Raw genomic sequence first — 14,710 nt, 5'->3', positions numbered from 1 at the left:
TGAGTTTTTCTAGTAGTAGAGCGTTATGGAGTGGACTTTTGCAATAAAGAGTTACGGAGTTGACTAGATGGTTATGGAGTTGAAATAATGCAGCCTCCTCCCTGTTTTCCTCCAGAGACTCCTCCTACCACGCCAGTCTGTCAGAAGGATGAGTTCCAGTGCTCCAACGGCCGCTGCATCAGCTCCAACCTGCGCTGTGACTACTTTAACAACTGTGAGGACTACGGCTCTGACGAGATCGGCTGCAACAAGAAAGGTGTGTGTTGCATCTCGGCACGCAAGAGTAGTGTGTGTGTGTCTCTGTATGTATGTACATGTTATTGTCTGCAGGTTTGACTCTCTGTCCTGTCTGGTTCTTTGCAGACTCTTCCCTGAATGACTGCCGCAATAACAGGACAGTGTGTGGTGACGGTGATGAGGCCCACTGTGTGGTGAATGGCACTGAGGCCTTCTGCTCCTGCAAACCTGGCTTCAAGACCACAGGCAACAACCGATGTGAAGGTGCAGCACTGCTACAGATACTCTCTATGTTACTGTGACGACTAAATGTCGACTAGTGATCTGTAACCCAAATCCTTTTGCTTTTGGGGGGGGGTTGTTCACAGATAAGAATGAGTGTAAGCAGTTTGGAGTGTGTTCCCACATCTGCAACAACACCAAGGGCTCCCACAAGTGCAGCTGCCACAAGTACTTCACCAGAATCAACGACACCTGCAAGGTTGACGGTGAGTACTGCTCAGTTCAGCATTACCAGTGGATCGGTTACAGTTACTGCTTCTCTATGTCTTTAGAAACCTGTCTGAATGTGTCTCTGTTTGAATGTTTTAGCCTCTGTCACAATTGTGTGTTACATTTAGTTAGATATCAGTTAGTGGATGTGTGTGCCAAATGGCTCTTAGCCACGCAAGACAATTGCATTGTATAGGGATGGCCTTATAACCGTAAGTCAGAGGGGCATGTCCTAACTCGGGTTGTGACCTCCCTTCCTCTGTCTTCCCAGGCTTGAGACAGGTGCTCTACATCGCCGACGACAACGAAATCCGCAGCCTGGACCCTGGCATGCCCAACTGGCGCTACGAGCAGACCTTCCAGGGCGACGCCAACGTGCGCATCGATGCCATGGACCTGCACGTCAAGACCAACCGCATCTACTGGACCAACTGGCACACGGGCAGAATCTCTTCCTACGAGCTGCCATCCTCATCACAGAACGGCAACAACAACCGCCACCGTCGTCAGAGCGACTCCCGCGTCGCCAACCTGGAGGTGTGTGTCTGTCCGTGCTCAGATAGTCTTGACTGCTCTTGTCATGCCCTTGGCCCTTTCTCACAAACAATGATTTAACTGGTATTGTCCTCCCAACCCCCCCTCTCCCCGTGTTCAGATCCCCGGTCTGAAGATGCCCCGTGGCATCGCCGTGGACTGGGTGGCAGGGAACATCTACTGGACGGACTCTGGCCGAGATGTGATCGAGGTGGCCCAGATATCAGGCCAACACCGCAAAACCCTCATCTCCGGCATGATTGACGAGCCCTACGCCATCGTAGTGGACCCCCAGAGAGGGTGAGTCTGCCTTGGGAAAGGAGGATAGTGGGGGTGGGAGAGTAGTCTGGACTACTGTGGAAATACATGGGTCTGGAAGATAATTCCTGAGTCCTCAAACACATCCTTCTTTGTGCACATCTGCTTTCTGATACAGTATTTAAATAAGACTGACGATAGAAAGATGGTGTGCTAGACCAGGGACAAATCAACTGGACATCCAGGAGATATGGTCAAACGCATTACTATGTGATGGTCAAACGCATTACTATGTGATGGCGCGAGGCATTACTATGTGATGGCGCATGTAACTGATTGTCGATGCTGTGTATCCATTAGGACCATGTACTGGGCTGACTGGGGAAACCACCCAAAGATTGAGACTGCTGCCATGGATGGAACCATGAGAGAGACACTGGTACAGGACAACATCCAGTGGCCCACAGGTAACATATATATACACACACACACACACACACACACACACTACAAACAACATTACAGACTGACTGACAGGTCCATTTCTCCACAAATTGAAAGATGGGCTGTGTAGAGCTTTGTTTCACTCAATAAGCTTAGCCTCAAACTGACATGTCTCAATGACTGTTCTCTCTCTCTGCTTGTCTGTCTCTCTCCCTCTCTTTCTCTCTTTCTCTCTCTCTCTCTCTGCATATCTCTGTCAATCTCTTATCTCTGTCTCTCTGTCTCTCCAGGCCTGGCTGTGGACTACTTTAACGAGCGTCTGTACTGGGCCGATGCTAAGCTGTCAGTGATTGGCAGTGTGAGGCTGAATGGCAGCGACCCGGTGGTGGCTGTGACCAGCATTAAGAACAGTTGAGTGACCTGCACGGGTCTGGGTTTAAAGACCTGGGCTGACATCGCTAAGCCACAGAATTATGTTTTGACTAGAGATATGTGGGCCCATTTTTAGATGTGGAGTCTTCTCATGGCACTGGGACTGTCAAGAATCGGTGCATTAAATTGGAGCATGCTGATATCCTCAGCAAGTGGGAGAATGTTGTATTTTAGCATAGCTAATAGCATGTCTAACTGGTAAAGAGTTGGTCTGAGCTGTGGTATTTGGTCTTGTTTGTTCCAGAGCTCCACCACCCGTTCAGTATTGACGTGTTTGAGGACTACATCTATGGCGTCACCTACATCAACAACTTTGTGTTCCGGGTCAACAAGTATGGCAAAGGCCCCATGGAGAACCTGACTACAGGAATGAACCACGCCACAGACATCGTACTCTACCACCGCAACAAACAGCCTGAGAGTGAGTGGACATCACAGTTATTATCATGACAATCACCGGCTGACAAAATGTCATTACCGCCACAGCCCTAGTAGAGGTCAACACGGCTATTCTCTAAACGCTCTTTCAGGGTTGAATTCTAACTTGAGATGTGTGCACAGAACTAGGCCTAAGACCAATTGACTTGCACACCAAAGATCTCAAGTTAGGCTTAGGTCTTTAAAGTCCAAGGGCCACTCATCAAAAATGTGTTGTTCCGTGACCCAGAAAACAGAATTGCAAAATTTCAGCAACACAACGTAGATAAAGTTATGAACATGAATACTGTGTGATTTAAAAATGTGTAAAAACTGCACATTTAGTTTTTTTAATCAAAGTTATTATATTTAGCATCAATCACAGTGCATCTTGGGTAATTTCCCTAGCTAAGTTCCGACATTGCTGTATTTCACCTTGGTTACGTCTGTTGCACACTGATCCAGATGAGGAAATGTTTTAACCATGTGCAGTGGTTGTCTCAGTTAATAGAATAGGTTTTGGCAGCTGTATTCAGCCTACAGGGACCATCATTGCTCTTGGCTGCTAGACAAACTAAAGACAGCATGTTTGCTAGCTAGCACAGCTCTCAAAATAAGCTAAATAAAGTGGCGTTATGAGAAATCTATTTAAACTGCTTCTTCTCTCATATTATTTTTACATTCCTCCAGTCTGGTAGCCTAAATGCCTTGCTTTCTGAATGCATGGACAACGGAACACATGTAACCAAGATGTAACATGGCAACCTCATAATGTTGTTAGGGGGAATTACCCAAAATGAGCTATGATTTTGAAATCGTACCTTTTGAATGATACATTTTTATAAACTTTTACCATTTTTGATCCACACAGTATTCATAACATTATCAATGTAATGATGTTTAAACTTTGCAGTTTTGTTTCCTGGATCACGGAATGCCTTTTTTGAGGGGTGGCCCTTAGACTATTAGAGACAGACTTACAGTCTGGTATAATTGTGTTAAAGGAGGGCTAAACTTATCATTAAGAAATGCAGTGGCCATGACTGAAGCCAAACGAGAGTTGGCTTGGGTGTGTGTGTTCGCATGTGGCAAGTTTGTACATTCACGCTGCCAAAACAGTACACAGTCACTCTACTATGTAACTTAAAACAGTCTAACCAGGTCTTGAAGTCGACTAGGCTAGCTAGCACTAGCCAACTTCTTTTTGTCAATTGGCTTCAGCCTGCTGCTGTGGACCGTGGCAAAGATGGTTTGACATTGGAAAGACTATATCTGGGGCTAGTTTGGGACTGTCAATTACACAATGCAAGTGAGACAATATTTTCATTTTGCACATATTTAGTTGTCTCATTAACTGCGTTCAATATTTGTATGTGAATTTCTACAATTGTATAATTGGTTTGAGGTTTTTAAGTCATTTAAATTGAGATATTGACATTTTAAAAAATATTGTCCTATGTAGTTTGTGATATCAAATGTCAACAAATTGACCATGGGCATAATGATGTGGTCGTGTGCAGCTGCGCTCCGAATTGATGATTATTTGGGTGCTGTGGGCATGAGGGCAGGATTAAAATAAACCCAACCTGTGGAAAACTGTTCAGGTATCCTTCATTCTGTGACATAAAATAATTTCCTATCATCTCGCAAATCTCCGTTTTGGACGAGACTGACTTAATGACCAAAATGATCCAATTCACACTTTGTAGTCAATTTTGACACTAGAATAAATGTTTCTGACTCATATCGATGACACAGGCTGTTTTCAAAAAGAGAAGTTGCATTTTAGGGGCAGTCGCTTTTTAACTTGTCGGTCTCTCTCTCTTTCTTGCTCTCTGTCAGTGACCAACCCATGTGACAGGAAGAAGTGTGAGTGGTTGTGTCTGCTCAGCCCCAGTGGTCCAGTCTGTACCTGTCCCAACGGACGCACCCTGGACAACGGAACCTGTGTGGAGCTCCCTACTCCTACACTCTCCCCTATCTGTGAGTATACAAAGTCCTACACACCCACACTCTCCCCCTATGAGTATACACTAACACCCTTATACCTAAACTGTTATATTCAACATGTATTGCATTGTCTATGAGTTCACATACAGATTCGATTTCTTTGTCTGAGTTTCATAGATATTTACTTTACCTACAAGAAAATGCATTGCAATATGTTGAGAGACATGGCATAGGCCAGACATAACGTCAAACATTCATTAAAAACAAGAATAACCGCTTAAGGACTCTTACCCCTCCCTTCCACATTACATAGCTGTCTCCTGTACTCAATGTTACACATCTCCTTAATGTTCACGGTCCTTGAGCTTTGCACATACTGCACAAACCCAATAGTTTCAATGTCCATGCTTATTTAAGTTATATTTCACTTTTCACTATTGCCCGTTCCTGAATGAGTGAATCTACTGTGTCCCTAATGTCCTCCTTATTTGTTCATAAGGGTCAGTGCATGTGGCACAAATTCATTTTTGTACCTGACCAGTTTGCACAGGGGGAGTCTGTAGCGCTTCCTGGATGGCAGAAGCACAAACTCTGAGTTGAGCACATGGGAGGGGGGCTCTGATATTTTGTTTGCCGTCCTCAGCATGTTTGTGTGGTAGCTGTCCAGAAAGGTTTTGATGGTCAGCTTGACACCCTGGTTTTTGCCTGTACTGTGTGTTGTACCAAGCAGTGATGCAGTACTGCAAAACACTCTGGATAGTGGAGCAAAAGAACATGTTCAATATTTCCAAGGTTGCCCCGAAAGACTTCACCCTGCAGAGAAAGTGCATGCACTGTTGCACCTTAGCACACACATAGCACATAGTCCACTTTGACACTCCATCTCAGGGCATGGTCAACATGTACTCCCAGATATATATATGAGAGTAGACCTGCTGGATGTGTTCACTGTGAATGACTACCTGGTTTCGGTCAGCCACTGACCTGGGCTCAAAGATAACCTCCTGTGTTTTTGTGACATTCCGGACAAACTTGTTTGTCACACCACTGCACAAGGCTGTTTACACTGTCTAGGTACAGTGGGAGGTTGCTGTTGTCCTCCATTAGGGCCAGCAGGACAGTGTCATCGGAGTACTTCATCATAAAATGCTTGGTGTTTTGACTTGTGCAATTGGTGTACAGAATGAAAAGGACGAGTGAGCTCACACAACCTTGTGGGGCTCCCCAGTTGGTGACCACAGGAGGGAGTGTTGTTTACCTTGAGTTCTGTTACTGAGAAATGAGTGTTACCAGTAAATGAGGTGTGGGTTAATGTCCAGTTCTTTCATTTTGGCTAGTAAAAGGTGCGTTTGTATGGTGTTAAAAGCAGAGGAAAAATCTATAAGGAGTTCTCTGGCGTAGGTTTTTGGTTGGTCTAGGTGTTTCAGGATCCGGTGTGTGAGGGTGGTCATTGCATCCTCTGTACTGCGCCCGTTTCTATAGACAAACTGGTAAGGATCCAGTTTCCTCTCCACAGTGTTTTTAGGTTTCGAGACACTATTCTCTCCAGACATTTGACGAGCTCTGAGGTCAGATCCACAGTCATTTTTTCATGATGAAGTGAAACGTTTTCCAGGCCTGTGGTATTGGTGTGTGTGTGTGTGTGAGTCGATGGATAACTGAAAGATGGGTTGCCAGACTGGGCCAAGCTCCTCAGCGAAGTTCTTGAGGAGGACTGGGCTCACATTATCTGGCCCAGAGGCCTTCCTTGAGTTCAGCAGTTTAAAAACCTTTGTGGCCTCCTGGGTGGCGCAGTGGTCTAAGGCCACCAGAGACTGGGTTCGAGCCCAGTCTCTGTCGCAGCCGGCCGCGACCGGGAGGTCCGTGGGGCCTAGCGTCGTCCGGGTTAGGTAGGGTTTGGCCAGTAGCGACTCCTGTGGCGGGCCAGGCAAAGTGCGCGCCGACCAGGTCGCTAGGTGCACGGTGTTTCCTCCGACACATTGGTGCGGCTGGCTTCCGGGTTGGATGGGCGCTGTGTTAAAAAGCAGTGCGACTTGGTTGGGTTGTGTTTCGGAGGATGCATGACTCTCGACCTTGGTCTCTCCCGAGCCCGTATGGGAGTTGTAGCAATGAGACAAGACAGTAACTACTAACAATTGGATACTATGAAATTAGGGAGAAAAAGGGGAGAAAAATAATAAAAATACATTTAAAAAAAAACTTTGTCTCTGTGGTAACTATGATATCCCCCCCCCCGCAGCATGGTGTTGATCTGTTTCTGGGTCCTCTTAACCCCCCTGTCCTTGTTATTGAAGGCCACTTTCTTTTCTTTGAGAGCCTTTTCGGCCCTAACTGTTTTAGTAGGTATTACTGTCTCTACAAAGAAGGTCATATAGTCTGTATTTATAGTGGTTGTGTTATTTATACTATAGTTCGCTTCTGAACAAACAGGGTAAAAAATGGAATACTAGGAAAAGCTCTAACCAAGTTTATTCAACCAATGGGTCATACAGCTGTAAAGACAAAGCACATCTATTTCTAACCTCCTACTAGGCGGGGTCAACTCCTTATACATCTAGACAGCCAATACATCACTGTTGCTAAGCAGGAACTGAATTAACCTCTGGCTCCCTCCCCAGAGGTTTTTTTCTCTCACTTTATCTTTTGACTTGACCTGAGCCAAATTCCTTGCTCCTCCCTAGTTCCGCAGCTGGCCTGCCTTATCAGGCAAACTAGACTGTTTCCCTTTGCCTCTCTCGTTCTCGGTCTGGTTTTCTTTAGCTTTGTCTTATACAGTGGCGCATTATGTTACGTTACAGCTTTATTCTAAAATGAATTCAATAATTTTTTCCCTCAATCTACACACAATACCCCATAATGACAAAGTGAAAACAGGTTTTTAGAAATTTTAGAAAATGTATTAAAAATGAAATAACTTGATTGGAGTCCACCTGTGGTAAATTCAATTGATTGGACATGATTTGGAAGGGCACACACCTGTCTATATAATGTCCCACAGTTAACCGTGCATGTAAATAGGCCATGGTGGCGAAGTAATTACAATATAGAAATTAAACACTGGAATGGTAGATGTGCAGAAGAAGAATGGGCTAGTAGAGATACTGGGGTGCAAAGGAGTAAGATAAATAAATACAGTATGAGGATGTTTATTTACAGGGCTATTTACAGATGGGCTATGTACAGGTGCAGTGATCTGTGAGCTGTTCTGACAACTGGTGCTTAAAACTAGTGAGGGAGATATGAGTCTCCAGCCTCAGTGTTTTTTGCAGTTCGTTCCAGTCATTGGCAGCAGAGAACTGGAAAGAAAGACGACCAAAGGAAGAATTGGCTTTGGGGGACCAGTGAGATATACCTGCTGGAGCACGTGCTACGGGTGGGTGCTGCTATAGTGACCAGTGAGCTGAGATAAGGCGGGGCTTTACCTAGCAGAGACTTGTAGATGACATGGAGCCAATGGGTTTGGTGACGAGTATGAAGCGAGGGCCAGCCAACGAGAGAGAACAGGTCGCAGTGGTGGGTAGTATATGGGGCTTTGATGACAAAACGGATGGCACTGTGATAGACTGCATCCAATTTGTTGAGTCTATTTTGTAAATTACATCGCCGAAGTTGAGGATCGGTAGGATGGTCAGTTTTACGAGGGTATGTTTGGCAGCAAGAGTGAAGGGTGCTTTGTGTTGAAATAGGAAGCCGATTCTAGATATAATTTTGGATTGGAGATGCTTAATGTGAGTCTGGAAGGAGAGTTTACAGTCTAACACTTAGACACTTAGGTATTTGTAGTTGTCCACATATTCTAAGTCAGATCTGTCCAGAGTACTACTGCTAGACAGGCGGGCAGGTGCAGGCAGCGATTGGTTGAATAGCATGCATTTAGTTTTACTTGCATTTAAGAGCAGTTGGAGGCCACGGAAGGAGAGTTGTATGGCATTGAAGCTCGTCTGGAGGTTAGTTAACAGCTTCCAAAGAAGGGCCAGAGGTATACAGAATGGTGTCATCTGCGTAGAGGTCGACCGATTAATCGGAATGACCGATTTAATTAGGGCCGATTTCAAGTTTTCATAACAATCGGAAATCTGTATTTTTGGACATATTTATTTATTTATTTATTTATATATATTTATATATATATATATATATAACACCTTTATTTAACCAGGCAAGTCAGTTAAGAACACATTCTTATTTTCAATGATGGCCTAGGAACGGTGGGTTAACTGCCTCGTTCAGGGGCAGAATGACAGATTTTCACCTTGTCAGCTCGGGGGATTCAATCTTGCAACCTTACAGTTAACTAGTCCAACGCTCTAACCACCTGCCTCTCATTGCAATCCACGAGGAGACTGCCTGTTACGCGAATGCAGTAAGCCAAAGTAAGTTGCTAGCTAGCATTAAACTTATCTTATAAAAAACAATCAATCAATCATAATCACTAGTTAATGAAATACAAATGGTATAGAGAGAAATAGTCCTATAATTCCTATAATAACTACAACCTAAAACGTCTTAAATTGGAATATTGAAGACTCATGTTAAAAGGAACCACCAGCTTCCATATGTTCTCATGTTCTGAGCAAGGAACTTAAATGTTAGCTTTCTTACATGGCACATATTGCACTTTTACCTGCTTCTCCAACACTTTGTTTTTGCATTATTTAACCAAATAGAATATGTTTCATTATTTATTTGAAGCTAAATTGATTTTATTGATTATATTATATTAAGTTAAAATAAGTGTTCATTCAGTGTTGTTGTAGTTATATTACAAATAATGTAAAAATCTGTCCGATTAATCGGTATCGGCTTTTTTTTGGTCCTCCAATAATCGGTATCAGTATCGGCGTTGAAAAATCATAATCGGTCGACCTCTAGTCTGCATAGAGGTGGATCAGAAAATCACCAGCAGCAATAGCAACATTATTGATGTATACAGAGAAGAGTCGGCCTGAGAATTTAACCCTGTGGCACCCCCATAGAGATGGCCAGAGGTCCGGACAACAGGCCCTCCGATTTGACACACTGAACTCTATTAGAAGTAGTTGGTGAACCAGGCGAGGCAATCATTTGAGAAACCAAGGCTGTTGAGTCTGCCGATAAGAATATGGTGATTGACAGAGTCGAAAGCCTTGGCCAGGTCCATGAATACGGCTGCACAGTAATGTCTCTTATCGATGGCGGTTACGATGTCGTTTAGAACCTTGAGGGTGGCTGAGGTGCACCCATGACCAGCTCTGAAACCAGATTGCATAGCGGAGAAGGTATGGTGGGATTCGAAATGGTCGGTAATCTGTTTGTTAACTTGGTTAACTTGGCTTTCGAAGACCTTAGAAAGGCAGGGTAGGATAGATATAGGTCTGTAGCAGGGTCTAGAGTGTCTCCCCCTTTAAAAGGGGGATGACCGCGGCAGCTTTCCAGACGATACAAAAGAGAGGTTAAATAGGCTAGTAATAGGGGTTGCAACAATTTCGGCAGATCATTTTAGAAAGAGAGGGTCCAAATTGTCTAGCCCGGCTGATTTGTAGGGGTCCAGATTTTGCAGCTCTTTCAGAACATCAGCTATCTGGGTTTGGGTGAAGGAGAAATGGGGAGGCTTGGGCGAGTTACAGTGGGGGGTGGAGGGCTGTTGATCGGGGTATGGGTAGCCAGGTGGAAACCACGGCCAGCCGTAGAAAAATACTTATTGAAATTCTCAATTACAGTGGATTTATCGGTGGTGACAGTGTTTCCTGGCCTCAGTGCAGTGGGCAGCTGGGAGGGGGTGCTCTTATTCTCCATGGACTTTACAGTGTTCCAGAACTTTTTTGAGTTTGTGCTACAGGATGCAAATTTCTGCTTGAAAAAGCTAGCCGTAGCTTTCCTAACTGCCTGTGTATATTGGTTCCTAACTTCCCTGAAAAGTTGCATATCACAGGGGCTATTCGATGCTAATGCAGAACGCCACAGGATGGTTTTGTGCTGGTCAAGGGCAGTCAGGTCTGGAGAGAACCAAGGGCTTATATCTGTTCCTGGTTCTAAAGTTTTTGAATGGGGCATGCTTATTTAAGATGGTGAGGAAGGCACTTTTAAAGAATAACCAGGCATCCTCTACTGACGGGATGAGGTCAATGTCATTCCAGGATACCCCAGCCAGGTCGATTAGAAAGGCCTGCTCGCTGAAGTGTTTTAGGGAGCATTTGACAGTTATGAGGGGTGGTCGTGTGACCGCAGACCCATTACGGACGCAGGCAATGAGGCAGTGATCGCTGAGATCTTGGTTGAAAACAACAGAGGTGTATTTGGAGGGCAAGTTGGTTCGGATGATATCTATGAGGGTGCCCGTGTTTACGGATTTGGGGTTGTACCTGGTGGGTTCATTAATTTGTGTGAGATTGAGGGCATCAAGCTTAGCTTGTAGGATGACCGGGGTGTTAAGCATGTCCCAGTTTAGGTCACCTAGCAGCATGAGCTCTGAAGATAGATGGGGGGCATTCAATTCACATATGGTGTCCAAGGCACAGCTGGGGGTAGAGGGTGGTCTATAGCAAGCAGCAATGTTGAGAGACTTGTTTCTGGAAAGGTCGATTTTTAAAAGTAGAAGCTCAAATTGTTTGGGTACAGACCTGGATAGTATGATAGAACTCTGCAGGCTATCTCTGCAGTAGGTTGCAACACTGTCCCCTTTGGCAGTTCTATCTTGTATCTTGATTTTGTTGAGGCACAGATCTGCGGAAGGGTACCAAAACATTTCTGCAGTGTTGAAGGTCCCCAAGAACACAGTGGCCTCACCATTCTTAAATGAAGGCAGTTTAAGACTCTTCCTAGAGCTCGCTGCCTGGCCAAACTGAACAATCGGGGGAGAATGGCCTTGGTCAGGGAGGTGACCATGAACCCGATGACATAGCTCCAGAGTTCCTTTGGGGAGATGGGAGAACCTTCCAGAAGGACAACTATCTCTGCAGCACTCCACCAATCAGGCCTTTATGGTAAAGTGTCCAGATGGAAGACACTCTTCAGTAAAAGGCACACTGCAACCTGCTTGGCGTTTGCCAAAAGGCAACTAAAGGACTCAGACCATGAGAAACAAGATTCTCTGGTCTGATGAAACCAAGATTGAACTCTTTGGCCTGAATGCCAAGGGTCACGTCTGGAGGAAACCTGGCACCATCTCTACGGTGAAACATGGCGGCAGCGTCATGCTGTGAGTACGTTTTTTTAGCGGCAAGGACTGGGAGACTAGTCAAGATCTAGGAAAAGATGAACGGAGCCAAGTACAGAGATCCTTGATGAAAACCTGCTCTAAAGCGCTCAGGACCTCAGACTGGGGTGAAGGTTCACCTTCAACAGGATAACTACCCTAAGCACACAGCCAAGAGTATCTGAATGTCAAGCCAGAGCCCAGACTTGAACCCGATGGAACAGCTCTGGAGAGACCTGAAAAAAGCTGTGCATCGACGCTCCCCATCCAACCTGGCAGAGCTTGAGTGGATCTGCAGAGAAGAATGGGAGAAACTCTCTAAATACAGGTGCACCAAGCTTGTAGCATTATACCCAAGAAGACTTGAGGCTGTAATTGCTGCTTCAACAAAGTACTGAGTAAAGGGTCTGAATACTTATGTCAATGTGATATTAAAGTTTTTTTTTTTTAATATACATTTGCATTCATTCCAAAACTTGTTTTTGCTTTGTCATTGTGGGGTATTGAGTGTAAATTCAATACATTTTTTAATAAGGCTGTAATGTAACAGCAGTTTGTAAAGTTGAGAGGTCGGAATACTTTCCGAATGAACTGTACGCTTAAGTCCTGTGCAATCTTTTTAGATTATATGATTTTATAGTACGAAGAATATAATTGAACTAATTTAATAAAATTGAATGGATATTTTTCCCATTCCGGAGTGAGAGTGCATGCATATGAAGTGGCTATGTTGAGTGTAAAAGTGATTTTTTTGAAACACTAGATTTAGTTATTTGGCAGCTCTACAAACCTTAGAATGCCTTTAGAAATCAAAAGATATATTGGCTGCATGGTACGACTATAGGCTATTGATGATTTGAGAAAGTGCAAGCTTTTTTTTGCGACTATGTTCCTTGCCTCAGGCCACACAGGTTGTCTCATCAAGTGCTCATATTTTAACCCCCGCACAAAAAGAGAGAGCAGTTTTGGAACTGCAGTAATTGCAGTCGACTGCTGTATTTTGGACGCAGTAATTGAAAACTGCAGTTATACTGCACTCTGACTGCAATTTGTTTTCATAAGGGCCATCAGACTATCTCAATTAAATATTGTCTTTACTAGTATTTTAAAATTAGTTTCAATTTAGAATGGCCCATTATCATATGGGCAAGAATAATGGCAAAACAAAAAATACATGTCGTCCACATGCACTGGAATAGTGAATGAAGGCCACTTTCCCAGCAGTAGGGTTTTCACTCATGTTGGGTAGGCTACTCCTGTCATTTCCCTGTGCCACAGAGGATATTCCACTCTGGACTCTCCAACCCTGTTACTGTAGCTACTCTGTGCTTCATTTGGAAATAAATTAAATCTGTTTGGGAACATCAATAGTTACCTTCTGTAGCTAACGGTAATGTCAGTCTATTCATTATGAAAATACATTTTTTAAATGCCCTATTACTAGGCTATTCAAAAATAAATTCACTATAATTCTAGGCTAAATCTGAATTTGTTCAATTTAGGCTAGAACAATTATGTACCAAAGATATATTCTAAAACAAGTGTAATATGCGGTAGGCTATGTATTGTATAACGGCACAATCATTATTTGAATTCTGGGTTTTTTTCCAGGCTTGGGTTCTTATGCTTATGCATAAACTCTAATATGCATATAAGTGTTTTGAATGAATCATCATGTTAGAAAATGCTGCCCATTTAGTTGTTAGGCTTTGAAACAACATTCACAATGGCCATGCTTTCCACCCAGTTTCAAACTCATTTTTAAAAACTTCTTTCTTCAAATTGGTCAATCACAGTGAGGTGAGTTTTTTAAAAGCACACCCTGCTTTGATAAGTGTTTTGATTTGATTCCATTGCATTTGCATTGATGTCAGAGTGGTTAGAGGGACAATCGAGCCCTGAGTACCAGGCCATTAGCAACCTGATGATCGCTAATTGTTGGTTACTACTAATGAATGTCCAGAGTGCATAAAAGGAGATTAGTGACTCAATGGTCACGTGGAATTTTACTGGGATTATGACTCGTGACTGCCGGTGTGGTGGTAATATGGTCACTGCAACAGCCCTAGTCTTGTAGACAGAGATGATCTGGACAGCGTTGTGTTCAGAGTTGGAGATCAGTGGTTTGATGTTGGGGGTGTAGCAGTCTTTGATATTGACATAGCACTTGTCCAGGATATTCCAGATCCTGGTGTTGCCTTTGTCTTCCTTGTTTTCTCCTCACCTGTAACTCGATTGGGATGTTGTAGTATTCCGGGGGTCTCGTTGTTGGTGGTACTGATGAGCGCAGGGACATTAGTCTCCCTCGAGTACACCGGCTCCGTGGTGCTCGCTTGCATGTTTGTAATCCTGTTGTGGTCTCCCCTTGACATCCAACGTGTTTGTAGTCCAAACACACCGTATTACAGAAGTAGCGTTGTGATCAAAGTTAATCTTATAGTCTGTTTGTGTAATAATCTGCAGGGGGTATAAAAGTCCTTTTTAGCTCACATAAAACTCAAAATGATGACAGAAACATTAAACACACATCCACACTAATCCCTACCTGTAATTCTTCACACTCACCCCTTCTCTCCTCACCCAGCTCCTCCCAGTGGTACGTGTAATGTCCAGTGTCTGAACGGAGGCAGTTGTTTCCTCAACGCCAGGAAGCAGCCCAAGTGTCGCTGCCAGCCCAACTTCGGAGGAGACAAGTGTGAGGTGGACCAGTGCAGGGACTACTGCCAGAATGGAGGCACCTGCACGGCCTCTCCTACAGGTAATACATACCCT

General features: G+C 44.1%; 1 protein-coding gene across 4 annotated transcripts in view; it reads left to right on the top strand.

The window, feature by feature from the left end:
- LOC109895151 (low-density lipoprotein receptor-related protein 1) overlaps positions 1-14,710 on the top strand; it is a 185,014-nt gene that overhangs the window by 163,750 nt on the left and 6,554 nt on the right. For all 4 annotated transcript variants that reach the window (XM_031823106.1, XM_031823091.1, XM_031823099.1 and 1 more), the window contains exons 72-81: positions 116-256; positions 364-501; positions 606-725; positions 1,001-1,266; positions 1,385-1,563; positions 1,882-1,988; positions 2,256-2,375; positions 2,642-2,818; positions 4,657-4,797; positions 14,523-14,696. In XM_031823106.1, coding sequence (XP_031678966.1) covers positions 116-256; positions 364-501; positions 606-725; positions 1,001-1,266; positions 1,385-1,563; positions 1,882-1,988; positions 2,256-2,375; positions 2,642-2,818; positions 4,657-4,797; positions 14,523-14,696 — 1,563 coding nt within the window. The remainder of the gene's footprint in view (positions 1-115; positions 257-363; positions 502-605; positions 726-1,000; positions 1,267-1,384; positions 1,564-1,881; positions 1,989-2,255; positions 2,376-2,641; positions 2,819-4,656; positions 4,798-14,522; positions 14,697-14,710) is intronic.

Source organism: Oncorhynchus kisutch, linkage group LG1 (assembly GCF_002021735.2).
Source record: "Oncorhynchus kisutch isolate 150728-3 linkage group LG1, Okis_V2, whole genome shotgun sequence".
In the NCBI taxonomy this organism is placed as follows: Eukaryota; Metazoa; Chordata; class Actinopteri; order Salmoniformes; family Salmonidae; genus Oncorhynchus; species Oncorhynchus kisutch.
The sequence above is the reverse complement of the archived record's forward strand: the minus strand, read 5'-3'. Positions and strand labels throughout refer to the sequence as shown.